This window comes from Maylandia zebra, linkage group LG9 (genome assembly GCF_041146795.1).
Source record: "Maylandia zebra isolate NMK-2024a linkage group LG9, Mzebra_GT3a, whole genome shotgun sequence".
NCBI lineage: Eukaryota > Metazoa > Chordata > Actinopteri > Cichliformes > Cichlidae > Maylandia > Maylandia zebra.
Window position 1 is genome coordinate 37,632,826 of NC_135175.1, and position 13,844 is coordinate 37,646,669.

Genomic DNA, 13,844 nt, shown 5'->3' on the forward strand with positions numbered 1-13,844 from the left:
CCAGTTCTTAGTTTTAAATTCTCCACCAGTTCTTTCATATTTACATTTAACGGCAGCCCACAATAACTCCTTTAGTTCCACTAGTGCTCCTTTCCCCTACTCTTGCAGTATTCGTCACTTTGACTTTGCACACCTCCACAAGTTTCCTTGCTTTTTCCACCTGTACCTCTGTGTTACAACCCACCAGTAAATTTCCATCTCTGAGTATCTTAGCATACTTGATTTCCCCAACTTGTACCTTAAGTGCTCTTGTTAGCTCAAGTGGATCTAGTTTCTTTACACCCTCTTCCTCACACCTGACAATTACATTCATACTCGAACTCGTTCCCTCTTCATTACCTTCACTATCAGTCCCTCCCGTTCCGTCCCCTTTCCAACCTTTTCCCACTCATTCTCTTCACCCTGACCGCCAATCTCTTCATCTTCACTACCATCCATACTATTCCACTCACTCCTTCTGCCCTCCATCAGTGCCAACCCTGGTCTATGAGAAGAAGTCTGCAGGAGACCGTTACCGGACCTGTACAGGCCTTCGGCCGACTCGCCTACTTACCTCACTCACACACCAAACCACCAACCAAACACACCTTATACAAAAATCCACACTAACTATAACAGCAACGCTGCACAATTCCACTCTCACAAACCGGAGCCTGACTCTAGCTCGTAACCCGTTGCCCTCCAAACTTGTCACTTTTCATTGTTACACATCATTTAATTTATAGACATGGTTTGATGTCTTTGCACGCATGCTTGGATGGGTTGTTACCAACGTCTGGTGAGCATTTCACATCAGTAGCACCTTATACTTTTACCTCATCAGTGGTCTTTTCCCCTAAACCTGTGGAGCCCAAACAGAACGAGACTGTACCTTTGTACCAGCAGAACAGTCATATGCAGTACCAAATGCTGCAGTCTTTCCTCGGGAAACTGAAATATATTTACTTTAAAAATTGGTGACGTATTAAAGATTTATTTTACACACTGTGTTTATTTTAATGAATTCTATTCTATTTGTTATTTTCATGGAAAAGGTGGACCTCTTCTGGCTCCCTCCCTGAGCTTTTCCTGGTTTCTGTGTTGTAGGCTCCTCTAAGCATCATCGCTGTTTCAAGCCTGCAGTTTCAGATGATTCGGATTCATTAACCTACACACAGCGCTAAGAACAAAACTGATTATGTGTATAATTCTGTGTGCACTTTAGTTTGCACAGTCTGAGAGCATTTGGTGTTGGTGAATAAAGGCCTCTGAAAGTGTCAGGAAATATGTGCCTTCCTGTGACTGCAGAGAGGAGGGGCTACACTGCACATAAGAGGTAGCTTTGAAAAGCTTTAGGACTTCCAGATCAGACTCCACTTCACAGCTGACAGAGCAGGAACAGAAAAACAAGGTGAGTGTTGGTCCACATTCTTCGACCTGGTGATATACTTCATGTTCTAACAGTATTTGTATTGAATAGACCTGTTTGTTCAGACTGATAGTAGAGTAAAATATTCAGATAGAACAAATGCCTGACAGATATGTATGGGAGCAGTGGTGACACAGGGGTGAAAGAGTCCTGTGACCACCCACTGTGGCAGCACACGTAACACTTACTGCTGGTCTTTATGCCACAGCTCACGGTGTAAGGCACATATATGCTTGCAAACTTCCATATTTTAAAGCTTGGTGCAAGGGGAAAAAAATCATGAATATAGAAAATTAATTGACAGTAAATTAGTAATATTACTGAAGAAAAGCACCACAATAAGTCTGCAGCTCCTGCAGGACGCCCAGGGAGCCTCCTCTTCCCTTTATTTTGTTCCTTTTTGTGTGGAATGTGATTATATCCTCTTAAAGTGCATAAGTTCAGGGCAGAAGTTTAAAAGGCAATTCCTACAATTGTTGAAATGCCACAATAGTCCAATCAGTTACTGCCAGCATTCCTCCAACGTAAATGTGATAAGAATAAAGGAGGAAATAAAAGGCATTAAAGAAGGACACATGCAGATCTAAGACAGCACAGCTTCTGTCGTGAATGACAGTAACGATGGGGAGAAAGAGACTGACACTTTTAAATGTGATCAATTAGAACAACCAAAACACGTTTTATGTGGTAACATATATTTGAAGTCTTTGCTTCCATTTCTCATCAATTTAACCTCTTTGGAAACCCAAACATGTACAGTGAGGGAGTTTCAGACCCAGGTTTTAGTCAGGGGTGGGACTGAACTCACATGTACGCCTCAATCATTCACTTTACTGCAGTCTCACATTCACTAGCTGGGACCACATCCTCTGTAACGATGGGTGATGAGGGATGAGGAAGTGTGAACTGGTGCTCCGGTTTGGGGAAGGCAAAAATGACCTCATATTGAACACCTGTAAGTTAAAGGAAATGAGATTTCCAAAGTTTCTGGCCTCCCCTCCAGCCTGTGAACGCTTGTGGGGTGGACATAGGGTTGATATCAAAATCTAAATATCTAGGTTTATAACCAGATAACAAACTAGACTGCCAAATCACCTTTTCTTTTTTGTTAAGGGAACTAAGATCCATTGATATCTGCAGTAAAATGCTGCAGATGTTCTATAAGTCTGTGGCAGCAGGTGTGCTGTTCTGTGCTGCAGTCTGCTGGCAAGGAATCATCAGAAACAAGGATGAAAGGAAACAAACTAGTGAGGAAAGTGTTGGGATTCAGAGATTCTTTTATTGCTACCATATAATCTGCCTTATGAAGAATGTATTAATAACATGTTTTACAGTATCATTTATCAGTAATATTTCCTGCAGGGTTTATATTGCATTGAATATGTCTGTCATCACATTGACCTTTCTATTTTTATAGGTTGAGTTCATTTTATACACAATGCATGAATGTGCTTGGTTAGAGTTGATGTTCCATTCTAGAAGGTTTTAAGCTTCACTGGTGAGAGTGTCCAGATGATACATGCTGAGGGGAGATGAGAACATAGCAGGTTAATTGCATGCACGCTTACGATACACATATTAATCTAGTAGCAGGTCTGAGCAAAGGCCTAAGCATCTTCTGCTTCAGTTTGAGACTGGCTGCAAAGTACTCTACTTAGTGATTAATGACGAGGGTCCATTATTAGCTCTTAGAGATGCTGAGACCTGAAGTTATTACCATAAAAGGCAAGTAATGTAGAAAGGAGAAGTTATATGTCAGTGTAAGGTTATATGTACGTGATGTACCCTTGTCTGCACGGGTTGAACTTTTGTCCGTCTGTCACCATGTATTTTTGAACTGTATTGACGTAGGTGTGATATTTTATCCTATAAAACCAGAACCCAATGTATTCTTGTCAGAGCAAAACAATCCGTATGCTGACGGTTGGTTGTTCTCCTGTGATAATAAAACTCATCGTTTGATTGCACTTTTCCGGAGCCTCCGTAGTTTGTTGTCTGGTCTAAAGTTGATCGATCTCGCAGCAAAAGCTGGCTCTGTAATTAAAGCCAGACTGGACAAGCTGGGAGATGTGATGGAAAGATGCAAACTAAAGATGTTAGAAGCTTGAACAACTTTGATCACCCACTTTATAACATCTTTATGGAACAACATTAGTATTGGTAGACTCCTCTCTCTGTTTTAACGTGTGTGGGGGTTACTTTATGAGATTAAAATAAGGCATATTTGTTTCTTCCAGTCTGCTCTGTGATGTAATTTTCTAATGTGGAGTATGTGATTTTTGCTTTTTTTGTTCCTCCAGTACAAATGTCAGATTAAAGAGTTCTGTGATTTAAATCATTTTTCTGTGGCCATGATTGGAGGACTGAGAAGGAACTGTTACACTGAGGGAGGGGTTTCACTTTGATGGCTGCTATGTGATTCATCCAGCATTTGTGGTCATCTCCTTCTGTCTTAGGCAGCGCTGCGCGCTGAGGGTGAATGACCCTGAGGGCCTAGAAGTAAGAAGTTCACTCTGACCTGCAGAACCATTAGCTTTTTCAAAGAATGAAAGCATTAGAGATGGGTTTAATCCAGCCTTGTTTGTGCTCTGATGTCTTAGAGAAGGCACGGATAACTTTGAAGTTTTAGGGTTCTGTTAATACATAAAAACTAAACTGATGCTAATGGTGTGAATCCTGTAGATATTCTTCTTCTGCTTCACACTCAGTGCTTCTAGTTTCTCAAACGGAGCAAGAAAAGTGCAGAGTAACCCATGTACAGGCTAAAGAGCCTGACACATTTCTGCACTTTTATTAGTGTGTATGTCGAGCAGCCAACATGCTTCTAAGGAACCTTATCAGTTGGTGGTTAGGCCAACTCTGTATAACATCCTGTATTCAAACATCCTGTTGTAACCCTTCATTTCACACTTTTCACTGAAGCATTTTTAAGTGCTTGTTGGCTTAATTTTTCTTTTACAAAAGTATATAATTACAAACATAGTCAATTTAAACAATCTTGAATTAGTTTAGGGGTTAGTCATGGCATTACACTAAATTATCCAGGTATCTGGATTTTTTTCTTTGCATGGAGTTTCTTTCCTTCTGTGCCTTGTAGTTAGTCGTTTTTTAACCGCAAACCTTTTTTTTTCTTTTTTTGCAAGACAGCAAGGCAATGATCCAACACACACCGGCAAGTCCACTTATAAATGGCTCCAAAAACAAAAAGAGAAACAAGTGCTGCATTTGCTATATAAGTCATTTATATTTAGCAATTTCTATCATTTTTAAGGATAAAAAAAAAAAAGTCACGCTGTTGACGTAGAAGTCCCAAAAACACAAAAACACGTATCAAATACGACACGCTTTTCTTTAAAGGGTTAATCACAGCTGGAATTAACTGATAAGACCCCGAAATTCTCACACTCACACAGGTTTCGCCTTTAAATCAGCAAAATCAGCTTTCTTAACTCATGATATCAGCGATACCTAGGAACAGCCCTGGTGTGTTTCTGTGTTTTGTTTCTTTTCAAATTGAGTTGTCTATGAATGAATTAAAACACTTGTAATTACCGTGAGCATTGATAAACCAGAAAATTGTTGTTTTTACAGTTCTGACACCTGTTGAATCTTCATATGATAAAAGATGGCGACACATAAAGAAGTCCTTCTGCAGACCTTGGAGGACTTGGGAGGTGATGACTTCAAAAAATTCAAGTGGATACTGTGTCAGAAGGGGGCCATGGAAGGTTTCCCATCAATCCCAACAAGTCGGCTGGAGAACGCAGACAGGCTGGACACAGTCGATCAAATGTTCCAGACCTACTCAACCAATACCGTTAAAGTTACTAAAATGGCTTTGGTGAAGATTGACAAAAATGATCTGCTGAAAAATTTGAAAGACATAACCTCAGAACCCACAGGTAAATCAGGGAAGGATTAATAAGTGGGATATTACAAAGTTATTAAGAAAGAAAGCAATAAAAACATTGATTAGGTCACGTGATTCATATGTCATAACCATCCATAGCATTGATAGACACGCTGGTCCAGCCAAACACCAGAAATTAAATTACTGTCATGTTTATTGATGAGTTAGTCATGACCTTGAATCTATTTGTTCTTGTTTTCTATATGAGTTAATGCACAAGTGCAAGTTTGCAAGTTTGAATCACTGCCTTTTTAAACATGATTGTATTCGTTTTAAAATATATTAATTAAATATATGTTGCTTGATTAGGTTAAACTAATTGGGAGGGTGGTTTAGATGTCATTTAAAACTGTATAAAACCTACTAACAACATATGATTTTAAAATAGAGGATTTCCTAGTCAACAATACCCAGACCTCCCTCTCCCCAGCCATCACCTCCAGCTTAGTGAAGAGATGAAATCTCCACAGCATGTCCTGGGTCTGCTCCAGGCCTCATTCCTGTGGAACATGCCTGAGAGGCAGAGGCCAGTTGTCATGAACCAAAGTTCCATGCGCAAGCTGGACCCAGAAGCAGAACACACACACCAGGGTAGGAGGGAATAAAGAAAGCAAATTTATTATAACTAAAGGTGTCCCGTGAGGGTAGCCGAAAAAACAACGTATGGAACCAGAAGAAACCGAGGGACTGGGGAGGTGAACTGCGCAGGGAATGCCGAGAGCGGGGCTGTGAGAAGCTGCAAAACAAAAGAGAAACAGATTACTGGGGTGCGGAAAAAAGGCAGCATACGAGGGAAGGTGGAGTATGCGTCTTATGGAGGTAGCCGGGCTGAGTGAACCAGAGGGGGGCTCCAAAAGGGTCGAGACGGCGAGGCTGATAGTGCTTCCGAATCTCAGGCGGACAGGTGGACAGGCAGGAAGCTCGCAAAAACGCCAAGTTGTGATCTGAGTACACAGGGTAAAACAGAGTCAGTTCCAATGGACAATTTGTCATAAGGGTTTTTCCCGCAGGTGTACGTTACCGCTGAGAGGCGACTACGGACTGGCGTGGAGCAGCAGGTAGGGCAGGATTAAATAGTCCACCTGGTGATCGCCTGGGATGGGATGCAGGTGTGGGGTTAGCAGCCACGCCCGTGGGCGTGGGCATCCCAACAGCACCCCGGACGCCGGGCCGCGGCCCATGACACCAGTCACCTTTCTGAGAAAGCTTATTTCTCTCTGATGGACTGGTACAATGTCCGCATCAATCACTACTTGTTATTAATCTCTTCAATCTGTCATTGAAGAGAATGGCAACCTCAACATCGAAGTTTACCGGAAGCCCACACACATGGACCAGTACCTCCTCTTTGACTCCCATCACCCTCTGGAACACAAACTTGGAGTAATTAGGACCCTACACCACCGGGCAGAACATGTTCCCTCTAAGCCTGAAGGAAAAAAGAAGGAACACATGCATGTAAAGGAAGCACTCAAAACGACTGCACATGAACACAATGTAACAGTGCTGGTATGTAGGCCATCCCAATACCTTGCACTATTGTACTTACGTTACAGGATGACTCATCACTGACTGGTAAAACATCGGCCAATAGAAATGATTGTGAGCCACCCGTGTCCCTTAGTATTCTCCCGGGCTTCTGATCCCCAGGAAACCCTGTTAAGGAGACAAAACCATCAAAAATGAAGGGTTTAAAACACTTATCAGGTTCACTCGTGGTCATATTAGAGGGGCAGTTTAGCGACTTGACTAGGCCAACCCCTTTAGCTTGTTTTAATTGCTGGGGCACTTGTTTACGTTTAAGAGCCAAACACTCAGAAACTATAAGCTGTACGTTCCCTTGCTTTGGCTTCAAGTTCAAGATGAGCCAAATGTACCTTTAAACGTGCACCAACACTGGAATTACTGGATTCGACAGAGAAGGGCTCAAACCGTGGAAGAGAGGCTGGGGGTTTTCCCCCACCTGGTTTGACCACAATAGGTGTCACTGTCCCCTCCTCAGCACAATCCTCAGGCTGATCAGAGGTTTCAAAGACCGACGCTGCATCCCTAGTGTCCGCGTCCAAAGGGAACACACCTTTCCCAACCAACCCACTGACCACAAGAGACTTTAACTCGCTCTTCTTCATGGTCTTAGCCACAGGGATTTCATAATGCGCGGCAACAGCACATAAATCCTCCTTCCTACATGCATCAAGCTGGTCTAATGAAGGCTTAGCTATAAAATCACCCAGGCTAAACTGTGCCATATTCAAAATTTATCCCGGACGAGCCCCCACTTACTTCAAATACAACGAAGGCTTCTACAGACAAAAACATGGCTGTGCCATGGGCTCCCCTGTGTCACCTATTGTAGCCAACCTTTACATGGAGGAAGTGGAAAGGAAGGCTCTTGGCTCTTTCAAAGGAAGAGTACCCAGCCACTGGTACAGATATGTGGACGACACCTGGGTCAAAATCAAGACACAAGAAGTGGAATCCTTCACTGCGCACATTAACGCTGTGGATAAAAACATCAAGTTCACCAGGGAAGACACAAAGGATAACTGTTTGCCTTTCCTGGACTGTGCTGTGGACATTGAAGAGAATGGCAACCTCAACATCAAAGTTTACCGGAAGCCCACACACACGGACCAGTACCTCCTCTGTGGTCATGAAGTCATTTGAGCGCCTGGTTCTCTCCTACCTCAAGACCCTCATGGCCCCCCTCCTGGACCCCCTGCAGTTTGCATACAGAGCCAACAGGTCTGTAGATGACGCCATCAACATGGCCCTACACTTCATCCTGCAGCATCTGGACTCCCCAGGAACCTACGCCAGGATCCTGTTTGTGGACTTCAGCTCTGCCTTCAACACCATCCTTCCAGACCATCTCCAAGGCAAGCTTTCCCAGATGAATGTGCCCGATCCAATCTGCCGGTGGATCACTGACTTCCTGACGGACAGGAAGCAGCATGTGAGGCTGGGAAAGAATGTCTCGGACTCTCGGACCATCAGCACCGGCTCCCCTCAGGGCTGTGTTCTTTCTCCTCTGCTCTTCTCCCTGTACACCAACTGCTGCACCTCCACCCACCAGTCTGTCAAGCTAATCAAGTTTGCAGATGACACCACCCTTATTGGGCTCATCTCGGACGGGGATGAGTCTGCCTACAGGATGGAGGTTGAACGTCTGGTGTCTTGGTGCAGCCACAACAACCTGGTGCTGAATGCCCAGAAGACAGTGGAGATTATTGTGGACTTCAGGAAGCACACAGCCCCACTCCCCCCCATCATCCTGACTGACACCCCCATCACCTCTGTGGACTCATTCCGCTTCCTGGGTACCACGATCACTCAGGAGCTGAAGTGGGAGCCCACCATCATCTCCGTCATCAAGAAAGCCCAGCAGAGGATGTACTTCCTGAGGCAGCTGAAGAAATTCAACCTGCCAACACGGACGATGATGCAATTCTACACCGCAATCATCGAGTCCATCCTCACCTCCTCCATCACCGTGTGGTACGCTGGAGCCACTATCAGGGACAAACAGAGACTGCAGCGTGTTGTGCGCTCTGCTGAGAAGGTGATTGGCTGTAGACTCCCATCTCTGCAGGACCTGTACACCTCCAGGACACTGCGGCGTGCAGCTTGGATCTCAGCTGACCCTTCTCACCCTGGACACAGTCTGTTTGACCTGCTCCCCTCAGGCAGGAGGCTCCGGTCCATTCGCACCAGAACCTCTCGCCATAAGAACAGTTTCTTCCCCTCTGCTGTTGGACACATGAACAATAAACGTACGACTGTTCCCACCACTAACACATGACCCTACGCTGTGTTCACTGCATCATTCCATGTTTTGGCACTGATCACCACCTGCACTCATGTATATATCTTTCTACGTAGCACTTTTAATTCTTATTCTCATGTATATATCTCATGTATATCTCATGCATATATCTTTCTACGTAGCACTTTTAATTCTTATTCTTACTTTTATTTTTTCATGTCTATTTAAGCGCAATTTATGACAGTATGTTTGCACTGAAGCACCGCAGCAATTTCCTAATGTTGTAAACCTGCTCAACATTTGGCAATAAAACCCATTCTGATTCTGATTCTGATTCTGATTGACGCCCATCACCCTCTGGAACACAAACTTGAAGTAATTAGGACCCTACACCACCGGGCAGAACATGTTTCCTCTAAGCCTGAAGGAAAAAAGAAGGAACACACGCATGTAAAGGAAGCACTCAAAACGTGCGGCTATCCTAAATGGGCGTTTATAAAGTCAGCAAAGAGGCACAGAAAAGAAGATCAGACACCAGCGAGGGAGGATAAGAAAGACAGACGCAACAACATTGTCATCCCCTATGTAGCCGGTGTATCAGAAAAACTCAGGAGAGTTTTCTCCAAGCATGACATCCCGGTGCATTTCAGACCCAGCAACACGCTCAGACAAAAACTGGTTCACCCGAAAGACAAAACTCCAAAACACAGACTTAACAATGTGGTGTATGCTGTACAGTGCAGCGAGGAATGCCCAGACCTCTACATTGGAGAGACCAAACAGCCACTTCACAAGCGTATGGCACAACATGGAAGAGCCACCTCCACAGGACAAGACTCAGCAGTCCATCTGCATCTTAAGGATAAAGGACACTCTTTCGAGGATGCCAATGTTCACATTTTGGACAGAGGACAGATGGTTTGAAAGAGGAGTGAAAGAAGCCATCTATGTCCACTGTGAGCAACCATCTTTGAAGAGAGGCGGTGGTTTACGACACCAACTCTCTGCCATCTATAATCCAGTTTTGAGTTCCCTCCCCAGACGCCTTAACGCCCACTCACATCCTGGGCCATCTGACCTCAGGAATTCGCATGATAAGGTGGAGCCAGGTTTCACAATGAACTCACCCGAAACTCTGGCTGATTGGACCCACACCCAGTTTCACACCCTAGCTCAGGCGATTAGAGGATCATCAGGGGGTCCTTTTGTCCCTCTGTGGGGGGTTACTCCCACTAGGTTTATATCTGGGACTCTCCACCATTTGACCTTAGAACTGAAGAAGCTTCTCGGATGAGAGGTGAAACATCTTCAAGCAACTTAAAGAAGTTCAGACGCTTTTCTTTGCAAGCTCCTTTGACTACGATGACCTGGATGACTGAGAACCTTCACAGACAATCTCTAGCTCTCTTCGCCAGCATGTCTTTATCCTGTCTTCTTTCTCTCACTCCAACCGGTCACAGCACCCCAACCATACCCAGAGATACCTAAACACCTTCATTTTGGGCAGCAACTTGTCCCTGACCTGGAGTGAGTATTCCACCTTTTTCTGGCTAAAGACCAGGCTGGAAACCACCACCTGATCAAGCCAGCAGAACCACATCGTCTGCAAAACATAGAGATAAGATTCTGAGCCCATCAAAGTCAAAGCCTGCTGCCATCTGGCATGTCTAGAAATTCTGTCAATAAAAACTGGCAACACAGTTTAGCCTAACTCTAACACATTTTCACAAAGAACCTCCAACAGGATACTTCGAGGGACGTCATTGAATGCCTTCTCCAGGTCCACAATACACATGTAGATTGGCTGGGAAAACTCCCAGACACCCTCAAATGTCATTGAGAGGATAAAGAGCTGGTCCAGTGTTCCATGACCAGAAAAAACCCCATATTGTTTCTCCCATATCTGAGGCACTAATGGATGAACTCCTCTTTCCAATCCCATGACATAGACCTTGCCACAGAGTCTGACAAGTGTGATTCCCTTGTAGCTGGAGCACACCCTCTGCTGAAGTCCCACAGGCTAACCAAGCCCAGCAGGACTTCTTCAGCTTGATAGCTGTCTTCACCTTCAGTGTCCACCATCTATTTTGGGGATTACCACACGACAGGCACCAACTACCTTGCAACTGCAGTGTCTTGCAAAACTCCAGGTGTTGATCAGTTGACAACTCAGCTCCTACTCTTCACCTGAATGTCCAGAACATGTGGCCACAGATTCGATGATATGGTTACCAAATCAATCATAAGATAAGATAAGATAAGATAACCTTTATTAGTCCCACATATGGGAAATTTTGTCAAGGGTCATATACCTGTGACCTGTGACCTAGCTAAAACTAACAGTTTTGGCAGTATATCACTCTGGTGTGTCATTCAGGCTTTCTGGCATATCTAGAAGGTAGAGAGGGACAGAGACAGCTCTTTGTCAAGAGGCTAGCAGACATACCACTCTAGGTAGTGAATAAACACTTGATGAATTGTACCAGCATGCCCGACACAACTTTCCTGTTGATAATCTTGGCCATCATAATAAATTGAAATGAAAAGAAAAAGCAGAGTGAAAAAGGCAAGTTAAGTGATACGACACTTGATTCTTGATCATGGATTTTCTGTACAGTATCTACTCATTTGATTTGAGATATTAGGTAGACAGGCATGCTCTTTAGAGGTTTTTAAAACTAAGCTGAAGATATATTTGTTCACCCTATCTTACATGTCTTGATTCTATGCCTTCTAGTTTTTAAATTCTTACTGTTTTTAACTTGTATTGTGTTTTTTACTTGTATTGATATGTATCGCTTTTATTTATTTATCTTTTTAGTTTCAAATAGCTGTACAGCACTTTGTTTGAAAGCGCTGTATAAATAAAGTTAGTATTATTATTTAATATTTTTTTCTTCTTTCAGAGATTCAGAGATTATGTCAGCACAAGTTCAAGTCAAATCTGAAGAAGAGGTTACAGTGTGTGTTTGAGGGGATTGCTAAAGCAGGAAACAAAACAATTCTGAATCAGATCTACACAGAGCTCTACATCATAGAGGGAGGGACTGCAGAGGTCAGTAATAAACATGAAGTCACTCAGATTGAAACAGCATCCAGGAAACTAGACAGACCAGAAGCAACAATTAGACAGGAAGCCATCTTTAGAGCCTCACCTGGAAGAGATGAACCAATCAGAACAGTGCTGACAATGGGAGTGGCTGGCATTGGGAAAACAGTCTTAGCACACAAGTTCACTCTGGACTGGGCTGAAGGAAAAACAAACCAGGACATCCAGTTCATGTTTCCATTCACTTTCAGAGAGTTGAATGTGCTGAAAGAGGAAAAGTTCAGCTTGGTGGAACTTGTTCATCACTTCTTTACTGAAACCAAAGAAGCAGGAATCTGCAGCTTTGAAGACTTCAAGGTTGTGTTCATCTTTGATGGTCTGGATGAGTGTCGACTTCCTCTGGACTTCAACAAAACTAAAATCCTGACTGATGTTACTGAGTCCACCTCAGTGAATGTGCTACTGACCAACCTCATCAGGGGGAAATTGCTTCCCTCTGCTCACCTATGGATAACCACAAGACCTGCAGCAGCCAATCAGATCCCTTCTGACTGTGTTTGTATGGTGACAGAGATCAGAGGGTTTACTGACCCACAAAAGGAGGAGTACTTCAGGAAGAGATTCAGAGATAGGGAGCAGGCTGGCAGGATCATCTCCCACATTGAGACATCACAAAGCCTCCACACAATGTGCCACATCCCAGTCTTCTGCTGGATCACTGCTGCAGTTCTGGAGAATTTCCTGAAAACCAGTGAGGGTAGAGATTTACCCAAGACTTTAACTGATATGTACAGCCACTTCCTGGTGCTACAAGCCAAAGGGAAGAAGGGCAAGTCTAATGGCGGAGCTGACAGAGATTCATGGTGGAGTCCCGAAATCAAGAAGATGATTGAGTATCTGGGAAAACTTGCCTTTGATCAGCTTCAGAAAGGAAACCTGATCTTCTATGAATCAGACCTGACAGAGTGTGGCATCGATATCAGTGATGCTTCAGTGTACTCAGGAATGTTCTCACACATATTTAAAGAGGAGAGAGGACTGTACCAGGACAAGGTGTTCTTCTTCACCCATCTGAGTGTTCAGGAGTTTCTGGCTGCTCTTTATGTCCATCTGACCTTCATCAACTCTGGAGTCAACCTGCTTAAAGAAAAAACATATCAGTTGTCTAAAGTTTTCAGAAACAAACATACAGTTAAACAGTTTTACAAGAGTGCTGTGAAGAAGGCCTTACAGAGTCCAAATGGACACCTGGACTTGTTCCTCCGTTTCCTCCTGGGTCTTTCAATGCTGAACAATGAGAGTCCCTCACAAGGCCTGCTGACACAGATAGGAAGTATCTCACAGAATAATCAGGAAATAGTCCAGTACATCAAGAAGAAGATCAATGAGAACCTGTCTGCAGAGAAATGCATCAATCTGTTCCACTGTCTGAACGAACTCAGTGATTGTTCTCTAGTGGAGGAGATCCAACAGTCCCTGAGATCAGGAAGTCTCTCCACAAATAAACTGTCTCCTGCTCAGTGGTCAGCTCTGGTCTTCATCTTACTGTCATCAGAAAAAGATCTGAATGAGTTTGACCTGAAAAAATACTCTGACTCAAATTCAGAGGAGGCTCTTCTGAGGCTGCTTCCAGTTGCCAAAGCCTCCAAGAAAGTGCTGTAGGTGGAGTTATTAATAATTTATTTAAGTTTAAGTTAAGTTCCTAAAAAGT

General features: G+C 43.7%; 1 protein-coding gene across 1 annotated transcript in view; it reads left to right on the forward strand.

Moving 5' to 3' along the window:
- The first annotated feature begins 1,345 nt into the window (after positions 1-1,345).
- The window catches only part of LOC101475819 (NACHT, LRR and PYD domains-containing protein 3), a 37,730-nt gene continuing 25,231 nt past the window's right edge, over positions 1,346-13,844 (forward strand). Inside the window, exons 1-3 of the mRNA XM_024803725.2 lie at positions 1,346-1,390; positions 5,000-5,310; positions 11,991-13,791. Coding sequence (XP_024659493.2) covers positions 5,034-5,310; positions 11,991-13,791 — 2,078 coding nt within the window. The 5' untranslated portion in view covers positions 1,346-1,390; positions 5,000-5,033. The remainder of the gene's footprint in view (positions 1,391-4,999; positions 5,311-11,990; positions 13,792-13,844) is intronic.